The sequence below is a fragment of the Dipteris shenzhenensis genome, chromosome 30, assembly GCF_047967505.1.
Source record: "Dipteris shenzhenensis isolate YYH24624 ecotype China chromosome 30, Dip_SZ_1.0, whole genome shotgun sequence".
Taxonomy (NCBI): domain Eukaryota; kingdom Viridiplantae; phylum Streptophyta; class Polypodiopsida; order Gleicheniales; family Dipteridaceae; genus Dipteris; species Dipteris shenzhenensis.
The window spans coordinates 40,740,236-40,755,882 of record NC_141625.1 but is presented as its reverse complement, the minus strand read 5'-3'; the positions used below and the strand labels follow the sequence as shown (position 1 = coordinate 40,755,882).

The 15,647-nt window shown below is 43.7% G+C and overlaps 1 protein-coding gene across 1 annotated transcript in view; it reads left to right on the top strand.

Moving 5' to 3' along the window:
* Nucleotides 1-13,244, top strand: part of LOC147882120 (putative apyrase 2) — a 33,046-nt gene extending 19,802 nt beyond the window's left edge. The window contains exons 5-9 of the mRNA XM_087401386.1: nt 11,304-11,509; nt 11,694-11,788; nt 11,966-12,180; nt 12,281-12,473; nt 12,593-13,244. Of these exons, the coding sequence (XP_087257512.1) occupies nt 11,304-11,509; nt 11,694-11,788; nt 11,966-12,180; nt 12,281-12,473; nt 12,593-12,699 (816 nt within the window). The 3' untranslated portion in view covers nt 12,700-13,244. The remainder of the gene's footprint in view (nt 1-11,303; nt 11,510-11,693; nt 11,789-11,965; nt 12,181-12,280; nt 12,474-12,592) is intronic.
* Nucleotides 13,245-15,647: the final 2,403 nt, after the last annotated feature.

Sequence of the window (15,647 nt, the reverse complement as noted above, 5' to 3'; positions counted from 1 at the left end):
TAAGAAAGGCAAGGAAAGGTTGTACACAAAGCTGAACATGCGTTACTATGGTCCTTTCCAAGTTTCTGAAAAGATAAACGAGGTAGCTTACAGGCTGAAGTTGCCTCCGCATTGGAAGATACATAATGCCTTTCATGTGAGCTTATTAAAGCAATATCATGGAGATATTCCCGAGGATTTACCTGATGAGGTGCAGCCTGAAGTGGAAGAACAGGATGAACTTCTGCTCCCAGAGCAGATTCTGGCACACAGAGATAGAAAGCTCAAGGGTAAAGTTATCCGTCGCTACTTGGTAAAATTTCAAAATTACCCATCACTTGATGCGAAATGGATGGAGGAAGGTGAACTGGCAAATTCACTTGGGATATTGCAGCTTTACCTTGATGCTTTCCAGCTAGAGCCGACTGCGGTCCGGGATCCCACAGGTAGTTCAGCAAAGCGGGCGTCTGGAGCATTACCTGGTGTTCGAGAGGGGGTAGCACCTTCACTCCCTTAGTACAGACGGGCTCACCGTGATTTCATGAGGTCGCTTGATGACACTGTATGTTTCATTCGAGATACTGAGCTGACAGTATTTCTGCTGTGAGACTTCATGATATTGATGCATCTTGACTATTGATCGCCGAGGATCACATAGATTTTGAGCAATGTATATGGATGGATGCATGTCTCTCCTAGCCATACTTTCACTGTTTCTGTATACTATAGCTGCGGCTTTCTTGTATACTTTTTCATGCTATATTTCATGCTCACTCCTGTGTTTTGGGGCAGCAAACTGTGGTTTGCTGTTTCAGGAGAGGGGTATGTCACGCGGGTGTGAAATTCTAAGTACTTTAATGTACTACAAGACCGTGACAACTTTGGTTTTAAAAGTCCAAGCATGGGCTTAATAATGTGTAATCAAACGCGGCATGGTGCCTAGCACATAAGTGTAATTAATCCCTAGGCCCAAAGGCATTCCAAGGAATTAAAAGAGTGGTTGTTGGGAAATGATGATCTGGCATTTTTAATAGGCTCCCTAGAGGGCCATGTACCTTCAGTGGCCCCCCTAGAGTTCCAAGTGGCTCTAGTGCCTTTTACATGCTTCTTTGCCATTCTGGACCTTCCTGGGCCTTCTAAACTTCACATGTGTGGTTTTCTCTCTCATCTTCTCCCTTTGTTGAGATTTTGGACTGGTTTTGAGCCTCCTTCAGCTGAATTCCGTTTTTCTTCATAACTCCTCACCGTTTGGATTCCTCAACTTCTGTTTGGCCTGATGGCTTCCCTTGTGCCTCCCCTTCGTAGTGATATGCTTTTCCCTCCGTGCGTTTCGTAGAACGGGCAGAGCTGAGCACTTCTTTTGTTGGTTGAATTTGCAAAAGTGGCTTTTTTTGGACCTTTTTGCTACTACCGCCTCCTGAGCCTCTCCTCTTGCAAAGCTACAGCTTTCTGTTGAATTTCGAGTGGTCCCACGCGCTGGTTGACTGGTTTTTCTCAGTTTTGGAGGACTTTCCAGCTATGAAACTTCTCCAAAACCTTCTCAATGCATTCCTCTCTGAAGCACACTTCTTTTGAGCCCAAGAACTCCCATTTCTTCGCGACAGAAGTGCTTCTTTTCGCATTTTTTAGTGGAATTCTTGCTGGTCGGCTCTTGTAAATGCTCTTTCTTCATGCTTTTGCACTCCTCTTTGGTTGAGAATGCAATTGGGCATTGGCTACTATGTCCTCTTGGCGATTGAGGACTTGGTTCGAGTTTTCAGGGCTTGGTGAGTTGTGATTTTGCTGCTGCAATTTCTTTTTGCCATAAGCTATTGGTTGGCCTCGTGTGCCGCCTCTTTCTTGGCTCACAGGTGCCCAGGCAATGCTACATGAGTCATTCTTTGGTTGGGTACTTTGCTGATTTTATTTTGGAGCTTTGAAAAGCTTTGTGAATGCCATGTGGAAATTACTCAAAGAGAGTGCAGTTGGGGTGCAGTAGTGTGATTGCATCTAGACAGCCAATGGAATTGCACTCGGAAAAGAGAATGCCTTTGGATTGAGCCTATGGGTTAAGTGCACTTATGTGATGGTGTTCTATGCTTGAAAGCCTTGCGAAGGCTTAGTGAATTGGGGCTGCGTGCTCAGTTGCAGGGAAGGTCTCCCAGATGCAACTTGTAATCATTTCACTGTGAAATATAAAGAAATACCGAAAGGGGCGCCACGGTGTTTGGGGCCAATCGGGTGCACTTGTCTATGTTTGTTGAGCAGGGGCATTCTAGCCTCCATCCCTTTTTCAGTGGTTTTGTTTGTGAATAAATGGGTAAATGCCAAATGGTGATCATGCAATGGTTAATGGTTGTGATATATGCTTTGTGAGCTGTAAATAAGTGCTGAAGTGATTAAAGGTTTAGTTCCACTGTCCTCTGAGTGATTAGAGGCCGGCTTCACACAGTGTGGTGTGGGGTGTGGAATCACAAACTTCTTAACTTATGTGCATAAAATAGATGTGCAGACTCATCAATAGACAATGAACCAGCCAGATAGAGAAACCACCAAAATGATATATTTCCGTCCAAAGCTATGGACACAATACAAAAGAGAGAGATCCAGAGTCCCACCAATGGTGTGGTCCTTTGATCTTACCACAAGGTCCTTCTCCTATCTGCCAGTTATCTCTAGATTCGAGCCCGCATGCTCCACCTCGAGCGTCTGCAAACTTTTCGTCCATTCTGGTTCTCTCTACCTTACTGCTTGTAGATCAGCCTAGGTAGGCAGCACTTACTAGCTCAGTCTGCAGCCCTCTTTAGGTCTCCTTCACCTCCTGGGAAAAGGCCCAAGGAAGCCCTATCTGCTGTAAATCTGCTGCTCCAGAGAAGGAGTTATGAGGGCACAAAGGCCCTCCTTATATAGGGCACAAGGCCCTCCAGAGCCAACTGACCAGCCAGCCCTAATTGGGCCAACTGGCTGGTCTGTAGCAGCCCTAACCAACCGACCAGTTGGCTGGCTGGTTGGCTGCCTATCCAGCCCTATTTAGGGCCCTTTGCTGGTCCTTTGTTCCATGCAGGGCCCAGCCCCTTTGGACTGCCTACCCTGCCACCTGCCAGCCCTGCTTGCAGGCCATAGACCTGCCCAATACCTGCTGCAACAGTGCAACTCCATGCTGCTACTGTTCCGCCTCTGTTCAGCCCCCTGGCACACCTTGCACACCTTCCGTACACTGCCCTACAGCAGCCCGTACTGATCCGTACAGTGACTATCCCCTTTCTCTGGGCATACCTTGCCCTAGGTCTCCCTCCCCCACGCTCTCCTCATTTGGGGGCTTACAGATGGGGATGTGACCTTTCCAACACCCCCTCTAACTGACACATCTCGGCCCAATGCCAACACGTCGATGACGATGCTCCAGTAACTCCCTGGTCGTAGTCTTGGAACATTTTGGTGTCAAAATATTTTCCTGGCTTTTCATCTAGTGGCTCCTGCTCCACCAGGTCCGGTTCCGCTTCCACACACCATCCTGGTACACAGGTCCATGTTTGGTAGCACCTCCTGGCACCACCCCCTTCCGTCACATTCCTGCCTTCGAATTCGAGCAACCCAGCCTCTACGGTCTTCCAATTGTCCCTCTTATAATGAGTGAACAACCTGGAGTCTTCCAGGCACCATGCTCTGAGGGTGTGTTTCAACCTGTCCTTCCTTTGGCAAGGTCTGCAACAAAAGAACATCTTCAGATAACTTGGACCACGAACTTTAAACGCACCTGATTGAACGTGAGTCACCCTCCTTCTCGCAAGGGCACTGTCCTCCAGTCGTGGAAGTCGATTCCCAAGAGCTTCTGAATCAGGGTTGTCCTTCAGCAAGGTCCTTGCCTTCAGGCTCCCACACCTATGAGCCTTCTACTTGGGCTCTGATACCATGTTAGAAATGACCCAACAGAGGGTACACACAACGGAAGATTGATAGAATAGCTTAGGAGCTCACACAGTGTGGTGTGGGGTGTGGAATCACAAACTTCTTAACTTATGTGCATAAAATAGATGTGCAGACTCATCAATAGACAATGAACCACCTGCTTGCCCTGCTTGCAGGCCATAGACCTGCCCAATACCTGCTGCAACAGTGCGAGTCCATGCTGCTACTGTTCCGCCTCTGTTCAGCCCCCTGGCACACCTTGCACACCTTCCGTACACTGCCCTGCAGCAGCCCTGCACACCTTCCGTACACTGCCATGCAGCAGCCCGTACTGATCCGTACAGTGGCTGTCCCCTTTCTCTGGGCATACCTTGCCCTAGGTCTCCCTCCCCCATGCTCTCCTCATGTGGGGGCTTATAGATGGGGAGGTGACCTTTCCAACACATAACCGTTAGACTGTTGAGAAGCTTGCAGACATATTTGAGCCAAAATATTCCAGCAAGTATAAGAATGTAACGGGCAGCATGCATGGTGCTCATGAAACTGAGAAGCAGCCTGAGTTGACTGATTGGCATGATAGGAAATCAGCAGCAACACCATTTCCGAGGTTTCCCACTGTTATAGGCAACAAGATGCCATATGCTAACCCAAGAGCTAAGATAAGTGTTGGTAATGAAAAATCAGAATTTAAACAACACACCAGGGCTATTATGGACAGCTGAAAGCGGGCAAACTTATGCTTTAAGTGTGGTGAGAAGGACTCCTGACCATTGATAAGTTTGCAAAATGTGTAACAGTGGCACTGCCAAACTCAACATGATTATTGAGATATCGGATGATGAGGATTTAATGGATCCTTCTGAGACCTTGGATGCCACTCATGATGATTCAGAGGGTGCACATGACGTGGAAGAAGCTCTAGATACTAGAGCCACGAAGGATCCCGGTGGTGCTATTGAACATAATATGCAATGGTACATAATCAAATGACACTCAGTCCACCTATGGCATGCGAGGCCATTGCCCTAGAGTCTTTCATGTGGAGCATCAGGTTGCTATGCCTTTTCATGTGCGAGCATGCCTTGATGGGTGCCATAAGTGCTGAAACTATCAGATTGAAAGGGAAAATTAATGGCAGGACTGCTCACATGCTTGTGGACAGCGGTAGCACTATCAATTCTAAGAGCTTACAAAAGTGGGACTGATTGCTACTGAGATTGATCATGGGCTGAGAGTAGAGGTGACAAATGGACAGCATTTGATCAGTAAATTTTGTTGCCAAGATGCAAGGATCAAGCTCTCTGAGGATTATGAATTTGCTGGGGATCTCTTGGCACTGGACATGGGCCCAATAGATGCTGTCCTGGGCTGCGATTGGTTAAAATCTTTGGGTAAAATCAGCATGGATTTAAATGCCCCATCACTTAGCTTTGTCCACAGGGGAAGAATTATAGCATTGCCACTCCTAAATTGCAGGTCATTTCAGCAAGGCAGTTGGCTAGAGAGCTCAAGAAGGAGAATGCCCTCTATGCATTGAATGTGCTTGTATCTCAGGGGGGTAGCTTTCCCCGTGTTGAGGATTGTAATATGCAGCAGTTGCTCTCAGAGGTTGCTGATATGCCATCCCAATTGCCTCCTAAGAGGGATGTGGATCATGCCATTGTTCTAGAGCCTAGTAGTAAGCCCATAAACAAAGCCCCGTACTGTCTTTCTAAGGTTCATAGGGAGGGAGTGGTAGTACACGTGCGGGAATTTCTTGAAAAGGACTTGATCTCTCATAGCACGTCTCCTTTTTCCTCCTCGGTGCTTTTTGGTGAAGAAGAAAGATGGATTGTACTGCATGTGCATTGATTACAGGGATCTAAACAAGGTCACTATCAAGAACAGGTTTCCAATCCCCAGGATAGATGACCTATTGGATAAATTCAAGGGTGCATAGTTTTTCACGAAGATAGATTTGAGGTTTGGTCATCAAATTAGCGTGAAAGAAGGAGATGAGCACAAGACGGTCTTGCGCAGAGAATGGGGTTGTATGAATTCAAGGTGATGCCTTTAATGCATCAGCCACCTTCCAGGCACTGATGAACAAGATATTGCAGCCACTTCTTATTAGATGCGTGCTGGTTTTCTTTGATGATATCCTCATTTATAGCAAGGATAGGAAGGAGCACATTAAGCATGTGAAGCGAGTGCTGGAAATTTTAAGGATGCATCATCTTTATGTAAAAGCCAACACATGCACTTTTATGGCAGAGGAGGTTGAATACTTGGCAGTGTCACAAGAAATCTTTCTAGAAACGTTTCGAGATCTTGACAAGCGTTTTGTCTAGAAACGTGTAAAATTAGTGTATTTTATATAAATGATAAAAATAGTGTATTTTATATAAATTATATTTCAAAAAACATTCCACGTTTCACACGTTTCTTAGAAACATTTCAGGCAGAAATGTTTCTTCACGTTTCTACTGCGTGAAACGCGTTTTTTGGTTACAATGGTACTTGGGGCATATTGTGAGTAGACATGGCATTTGGGTGGATCCCGCAAAGGTGAAATGCATCAAAGATTGCCAAGAGGGCAGCTCCTCTTACTAACCTCTTGAAGAAGGATGCTTTTCTGTGGTCAAAGGAAGCACAACACAGTTTTGATTTTCTCACTCATGCACCTGTCTTGGTATGCCCTGGTTTTTCACGTCCTTTCATTGTGGAGGTAGATGCTAGTGGCAAAGGATTGGGGACTGTTATGAGGCAGGAACACGGGATAATAGCCTTTGAAAGCATGAGTTTGATGCCAAAGAACTCAATTACCATGTTTATGATCAAGAGATGTTGGCTATCTTGCATGCTTTCAAGAAATGGCACCACTATCTGTACGGGAGTAAAATTAAGGTGAAAAGAGATCATAGGACACTCAGATTCTTTCTAACCCAGCCAAATTTGTCATATAAGCAGAAGAGGTGGTTAGTTGCAGTCCAATCCTATGATTTTGACATTGAGTACAGAAAAGGGAAGGAAAATGTGGTTGCAGATGCCTTGTCCAGGATGTGGGCTTGCAATTTGTCTGCTATCTCTACCATATATCAAGAGTGGATTCATGGCATTCAAGAAGATCATATGCAGAATTCTAAGGCAGCTCCCATATTTTCAGATTTGTAGAAGCCTTCTAGTCAAGGTCATCCGGAATTCAAATTGCATAATTGCATGTTGTGGTACTAGGACAGGATTTATTTAGTACCAGCCTCAAAATTAGATAGTTGGTTTTTCAAGAAATGCACTTCTCTCCCATGGCTGGACATGCGGATGTCACTAAAACATATGAAAGAAGCAAGCAGAGCTTTACCTAGGAAGGCATGTGGCGGGATGTGGTTAAATACGTGGCTGAATGCTTGCCTTGCCAATAGAATAAATTGGACAACAAATTACCAACAAGTATATTGCAGCCATTACTTATTCCAGAGGGCAATTAGACGCACATAGCAATGGATTTCACCATAGGATTGCCTTTTACAAAGAGGGGATGGGACAGCCTCTATGTTGTGGTGGATAGAATGACAAAACAGACCCATTTCATGCCCACTAAGACTCAGTATTCAGCATCATAGGTTGCTTGGCAATTCATTGAGCATGTCTTTAAGCATCATGGTTTTCCTCAGGAAATTGTTAGTGATAGAGATGCAAATTTTATGGGTTGATTTTGGCAGAGTTATTTGCAGCAGTGGGTACTTTACTCACACGTAGCACTGCATACCATCCTGAGACTGATGGACAATTGGAAAGGGTGAACAAATGGGTGGAGGAATATTTGAGGCACTTTTGTCATGATACATAAAATCCTTGGGATAAATGGTTGGCACTTGCTGAATTTTGCTACAATAGTACCAAGCATATCTCCATTGGCATGTGCCCGTTCAAGGCACTGTACGGGTGCAAGGTCGGGATGCCTTCTTCAATTGCTGACATGGCTGTGAAAAATCAGCAAGTACGGGATGACTTGGAGAGGATGGATGCCCTTCTGCAGTTGGCGAAGAATATGTAGGATGCTCAAGCCAAGCCGAAGATATATGGATGAACACAGGAGATATTTGTCTTTCAAAGAGGGAGATTATGTGCATTTGTTTCTCCATAAGAATCGTTATGACTCGCTGAAAGATAATACCAACACAAAGCTTGCTCATAGGTATTAGGTCCTTACAGGATCATCCGCAAGGTTGGAGAGGTAGCATATCATAGTACCTCCAAGATCCATGATGTTTTCCATGTGTCTTTGACATGTGGGACAGCATGTCCATGTTCTTCCTGAGTTACCACCTATGGATGAGGAGGGTCACATCCTCTATGTCCCGGAGCGCATCATGGGTTTTAGAGACCATGTACTCCGAACAAGGTCTACATAGAATATCTTATAAAGTGGCGGGGACTTCTTGAGGATGAGAATTCATTGCAGTCAGAAAGCATTGTTGAGGACCACCCTGATTAATAGTTGCTGTTGCTGCACCTTTTGGACAGCTAGGATGTGAAAATTTGAGGGCAAAGTTCTATGGGAAGGGATGGCTGTAATGAAGGGGGAAAAGGGCCAATTTAGAGGCCCTTCAGAGGCCTTTTAGGTGGGAAATGTGACATCCACCCCTTATTGTACACTTTTCAATGTGACATCTAATCCTATCTACTCCCACCTCCCTCCTATGTACTGCCTACACTCTCTTCCCCAATATCTCTCTTTCTCTCTCTCCCCCCCGGATAAGGAGTTCGCAGTAGTAGTGGGGTGGGATGACTGTCCTCAAGAGCTAGGCTTCCAGTCTTTGTGGCAGTACTAGTTCTCAGGAGTTTTTATTGAGCCGCTGTGTTATCATAGTAGAGCATTCATTCCTCATCCCCTTGCAGTGGTACCAGATCAGTCCCAATGCCAGACTGTTATTCCCCAGTTCTTTGGGAGGAGAGTAGCAAGAGGGAATGTCACATGCACTCCTACACTAGGGAGCATTGTGACACACAGTCTGATGACCCCATATAATTTGTTGTATGTTGTGACCCCGTAATGAGCCCTAGTCTAGGGACGAGTTAGACGGAGCTATAAGGGTCCATTCCCCTTTCCCAAAGTCACAAGCCACGGCAGAGCAGTTTGGGTCACCAGGGCTGAGGTATCCACCTAGCAAAAAGTTCACGTCACATGCACTAGGGTCAAGACCAGGTTGCAAAACAATGGGCTTCTTTTCAGCCAAGCGCATCTACCTATGCAGCATATATGGCAGGTTTTGGGGCCTCCAAAGGGCAGCAACAAGCATCAAAAGTGGGCTGGAGAGGTGCCTTTTATAGGCAGCCTCAACCCCCTCTAGGTTGGCCCCTAGGTCGGCCAGTTAGGGCTAGTTGGGTCGGCCAAAACAGGCCTTCCCAGCCCCTATATAAAGAGGGTTTTGCCCTTCATTTCCAGCACTCAGCTCCCCTCCAGCAGCACCTTTCAGCCATCCTATGGTCAAGGTTCTGGTACCCTGGATCAGCTGCGTAGCTCCCTCTTCCTCATGTCACAGTTAGGAGAATTGTAGGCCGATTTGGCAATCATGTACAGCTTGTCTTTTATGTTGATCTATTTTCCGCATAGCTAGTCCCCACATGTTACATTGGTGTCAAAGCAACATGGTTCCTTCTGATCTGAAATAGGTTGGAGGGAGTCTTGGCAGCAAGGCTCAGTAGTGGGGACTCAGTCAGCAGAGGGGGGAGCATGCTTGGCAGATTTTCCAATTTTGTATTTTGCACCTACCTCGGACTAGTGGCAGTAGCTACCCAGGACTAGTGGTAGTACCATACTCCATCAGCCTCTCCCTCCCTCCCTTTATCGCACATCGGGCTGGATCCTGTCTTCATCCGTATGCATTTACACCTTGCCTTGCAAGGTTAGGGGGGATTTCCCCCCCCTCTAGCATTCATTGTTGCAGAAGTTGACGAGGGTACTAGTCTTCCATCATGGACCCATCCACATGGACCCATCCAATAGAGCAGCAGGCAAGCATTCAGGGAGCAGGATCATCTCCTTGAGCATGCCTCTTTTTTGAGCAGCCCGAGGAGGAAAGGAAGACAAAGGAGGATGCAACAACATTGGACCGTTTCCCGCTTCTATTGGAACATGAATGCCTTGAGGCGGGCGCGCATCGATCTAGATGTTGTGCTGACTTGGCAACATACGAGGTCCGCGTAGGCGAGATCGAGAGCAGTGATCCCTTGTTGGACATCCAGTGGATATTTTGATGATTCATGAGCATATGTTCTGAACAGCAGATATCAAGAGACATAGCCTCTTTCCTTCATCTCCCATCTCAAGGGTTGTGGAAGGCAGGCTACTGACATCCCTGTAGAGGAGGCATGGTTTCCAGAATTTATATTGTAGTGTAGCTCCATTTTTCAGCCTTATTGGGCTGTGTTTATACGGATCCACACACACACACACACACACACTCTCTCTCTCTCTCTCTCTCTCATGTGTGAGGTGTCCTTGCTAAAGATTGCTTCTGTTGTTGTGCATTACATGCATGGCGAATTCTTTTACTCAAATATCCCAAGTTTGTCATCCCAAACTTCTTGCAGAGGGCAGATTTAGGCGTTCATCATCCCATACTGCACAGAGTTAGGCTACATGGTGAGTAACTCATCGCCTATGTGATAAGGATTGATCCACACAAAGAATCAGATGATGCTGTCATTTCTGTACATATAGATGTGGGTCCAATGTTGTCTTTTGCATGTCAGCTGTCTGTCAGAAGGCATCTATCATTTGTCACCAACAATGGCTCCCGGCTTAAGCCAAAACAGTGAACTTTTGGATTTGTAGACTTTGTACCCTTGTTCCTTTTGCATGAAACTAGGTGGCGGCTTCATCTAAACCTTCTCGTCTACATCCCCATTTACAAGTAGATTGTTGTGGGAAGTGATGAGCGTTCAATGCAGGCCATAGGCATCATCCCCCTATATCCAGATTTATTATATATTTTACAATTTTATAGTATCTGCTGACACATTGTGTGTCAGTTTCTTTGTCAGCTCTTTATTTATTATTTGTCCTTGATTTATGAACTTTGATTATGGGTGACACATCAACTCACAAGACCTTTCATCTTCTAGTAATCAATTGCAACTGCCATATCATCCTTAGTTGGCAAGGGGAGTATGCATAGGCACCTAGGTTGCAAGATGGGAATGCATTCTTCTATAGATGCAGTCGATTGATCCTAACCTGATGACAAGGCTTGATGTGATGACTGTAAATTTTTTGAATGATCCTCCCTTTTTTCCATACTTCACATGGCCAACTTTACAAGTGCATGCCTTTTGCTTTCAGTCAGATGCTAATTTTCTTCTTTGCAGTGCCAAAAGCATGCATATTTTTATCATCCAAGAAAGATTGGCAGTACCTTTTGCAATTGTTAATTCCAGGGTTTGTCAATCTCCAGGTAACCATCAATTACCTGCTGGGGAATCTCGGGAAAGATTATAGTGAAACTGTGGGAGTTGTTGACCTTGGAGGGGGTTCAGTGCAAATGGCTTATGCAATTTCAGGAGCAGCCGCAAGAAATGCTCCTAAGCCTGCTGAAGGGGAGGATGTCTACGTGAAGGATTTGAAGCTCTTGGGAAAAAGATACCATTTGTATGTCCACAGGTAAGATTTGAATTGAGGAGCTCTCCTTTAGATCTAACAGGTGACAGTCAATGATCTGTTTGGTCTAGAGGTTATCAGACCATTTTATCCCTCTTTTCCATTTGTGATTACCACAGTTGCATATGTACTGTAGGAATTGTCTTGACGATGAGTAAGGCTGGTTTTAATCTTTTCCCAATTGCAGTTATTTGCATTATGGTTTGTTGGCAGCTCGAGCAGAGGTCCTCAAACTTGTCAACGAAAGTGGAAGCTGCCCATGTTTGCCATTAGGATTCCAAGGTGTGGATGTAGGCTTTCTAAAAACGAGATTTGTGTCAAAGCAGGAAAAGGATCCAGTGAAATCATTGTTTTTGAGGGATGCTATTTCCCCCGTCAGACAGAGAGATTTCTGGGCAGTTACATTAGAAACAGGACATTGTATGTAAAATTGAGTTGTGCAAGATGCTGTTTTGTCAGGGACATACAAATATGGCACTGCCGTGTTTAAAGCTGTAGCAGCAGCTTCTGGTGCTGATTTTGAAAAGTGCCGAAAGCTGATTGTAATGGCTTTAAATAAAGACCACGCATGTGAGCATATACAGTGTACCTTTGGTGGAGTTTGGAATGGGGGAGGTGGGGATGGCCAAACGAAGCTTTTGGTAGCTTCTTTCTTCTTTGATAGGGCATTGCAGGTATGTGCCCAGACTATATCGAAGTTTGAACTAATAATTTTTACTTGCAATGACATGCATTTACCAACTGTCTTTACATACATGCAACTGGTTTTTGCAGGCAGGTATAGTTGATGACCCTGAGGCTGTTGAATATAAAATAAGACCAGTGGATTTGGAAAGAATTGGTAAAGAAGTATGTGGGAGAAGCTTGGAGGATATTGGCAAGGTTTACTCAAGTGTCGAAGAGAATGACCGAGCTTATTTTTGCCTAGACCTTGCATATGAGTACACCCTTCTCATAGAAGGATTTGGTATGATATAACCCTCATTGTTTGGTGCTTCCAGCTGCTTTTGTGAAGGCAGTCTTTATATTATCTTTTGGTAAGCCTCTTTCATAGTGTGTTCTGACATTTAAAGTTTTTCTGTGCAGCCGTTGACAGAAATCAGGAGATCACACTAATTAAAAAGGTACGATATAAAAGCTCATATGTAGAGGCTGCATGGCCTCTTGGAAGTGCAATTGAAGTCATATCTTAAGAAATATTTTTGATTGGGAAAGTGAGCACCTGCAAGGGTACTACATGACACTTCTGTCAGTCTTACACGGGAGTCTCTCTTCATGGTAGTGCTTGCTGCCTGCCGTGAAGTTTCTGTAATTTTTCAGCCTCTGTATACCAATTTCATCTCTCTTGGCTCTATCTTTCATTCCAACTGGAAGAGAGGCTGGAACTATGCATGACATTGCAAGTTTGGCAAGAGTTGAAAACCATGCCCTGCCAATTTTGTTGTTGATTTGTCAAGAGGTATATTTGTGCATGTAGTACATTTCAAGGCAAGCTGCTTTGAATTCGGAAAGATACTATAAGAATTTAGATGTACGAGATGAGAGTATTTGCAACTACAAGGACGATGGAATCTTATCTTCCACATGCGGTCCAAGTGTACGTTTCCTCAAAGGCTGATTTCAGTCTCTAGATTTCGAAGTCTCTGAACCTTCATCATCTCACTATCTATTATGACATTTTAATCTGCACCAAGTCCTTGAGTTACAGTGAGGAATTTTACCATCAAAAGTTGGAATATCTAATATTTAAAGCATTTGGCAAGCTCTGGCTGAACTTATTGATATGTGCAGCTTAGGACAAGGGTTAAATTCTTGTGTGATGTGATGAATAGTAACATGAAAGATGTGCTTGACACACTTTGACATCTGGAATTCTCATAATGGGATTTGGTGCATAGAAGCTTTGATGGCATGTTCATGGGCTTCATGGGGAAGCTTTGGTTACTAAAAGGGACTGCGAAATAGAGCGTTATGCCTTAGGCTGGTAAAATAATAATGACCATATAAATTTATGTTGTTAAATCCTCAAATGTTTATTGAACATTCATAAAGGTTTATTCTTGTTTGATATCCTTATACATGTGACATGCTTTTGAGGGAAAGCTAGATGGTGGAAATATGTTTTCAGAATACGCCAATAACTTTATTTACCATTGGTTTTACCAGTCAAATACTGAATAATAACTTGCAAGAAGACACAGAGTTAGACAGAGTTGGAACCACTCGGAGCTGTGCAAGTTATTATCCAGCAGGTAGATGTCAGTAGCTTGGTTCAAATTTGGATTAACCAGTATTTCAATGTTGCGGGGGACTCCACAGGTGCTCGGGACCTTTTGTTGTAGGCTAACACATACAATATCTTACTCATCACAGAACATCAAATGTAGCGCTCATCAAGACAGCAACGCCGAGTCACGATTTATGGATTGTTTTTTGTCCCCTCAAATTTGAAGTGTCATTAAACTTATTATTAGATCATGAGGCATGACAATTTGGCTTTCTAAAAATTTAATGTCAGGATATCAGCGCTTGCTTCTTGTAGATAGTGTCTTTACCCTGGAGTGAAGTGTGAAGCTTATAATTAGCTTTAAATAGTTGAAAGTGCAGATGCTCATGGTTGAGTTTACAGAACGTTCGAGGTAATTTGAAACATTTGAAGTGTCTTTAAAAACTTCTTATTAGCTCATGAGCCATGGGCCATGGCAATTTGGCTTTCTAAAAATTTTATGTTAGGATAGGAGCGCTTGCTTTTTGTAGATAGTGTCTTTACCTTGGAGTTGAGTGTTAAGATTATAACAGCTTTAAAAAGTTGAAAGTGCAGATGCTCATGGTTGAGTTTACAAAACGTTGGAGGCAATTTGAAACATTTGCGAGCATGTGTGTTGTAGTTTTCTTTATTTTCCTCCATTTTAACAATAGTCATTCCACTTGGGGTGAAAGCCCTAGAGAAAGGGTAACATTCTCTTGTGTAAGTTTAATGCTTTTTTTAAAGATTGATTGGACCCTCAAAGAGATGTAAGGCTCAATATGACTTCTATCTTAAATATATGACGTAGTGAAAGAAGACTATGCATTTTATTCCATATTCTCTACTATTTTAACTCACACCACAACATATAAGCTGGTCAAATGATCTTGCTTTGTTGTACATCTAAAGACGGCTAGAGGGAATTTTGAACCCAAATAGATAAGTACAATGTGAGCCTTCATCTTAACCATCCAAAATAGTGTTGATATTAGTTTGAAGTTGCACATGTAGTAATCGAGGCAAAAAATAGGGGTGAATATTAGCCCAAAGGTGAATCTAGAGCCTTCTCCAAGTTGCTTGGGCTAAAATATATAGTTTTAAATTTGATAATTTTGCCTAAAAGGCAATATAATTCTCATACAAGCTTCGAATTCAGCCCTAGTACTCATATCGATCAGCACAAGTCATCTGGACCCACCTCTAAGGTCAAAAATTTCAAATTCTAGCTTATAAAAAACTTGTATCGATCAACACAAGTCATCTAGACCCACTTGTAAGGTTAGATTTTTCAAATTGTAGCTTATAAAAAACTTGTAGATGAATTAAAGTGGTAGCATGGGCTAATATTTGTAACTGTATTGGGGAAAGTTTTGCCCAATTACATACATTATAATTGGTGCTTTCTTGAAAGATTCACCCAATGACCACACTTCCATAACTATGCTCTTGAAAGATTTGGCTAATGACCTTCACTTCCGTATCTATGTTCCTCTCTTATTTTCTCTTGGTACTACCAGGACTAAATGGGGAATATTCCAAACTATATATGGCCTTTCTTGCATTGATTGCATTTCTCATTCCAAGTGATGAAGCTTTTTAAAAGCTTGTAACTATACCTTGTGTGGATAGACATATGTAGTAGGTAACTCTATTGTGATGGTAGGTTAAATGAATGGAGCATTGCCACTTACCATGGCATATCCGTATCTTGTGGTGTCTTAATGTGGGTTGGGTTGCCCTCCTCTAATGAAGACGTAGTGTTTCCACTCAATCTATCATAACGTTTTTGACAATTGCCATGTTATTGTACTTGAGAAATCCCTATGTGAGCCTATCTTTGGGTCATCTCCACTTGTACTAAAAAAGGTATCTTGGCTCTTCATGTACCTTGCT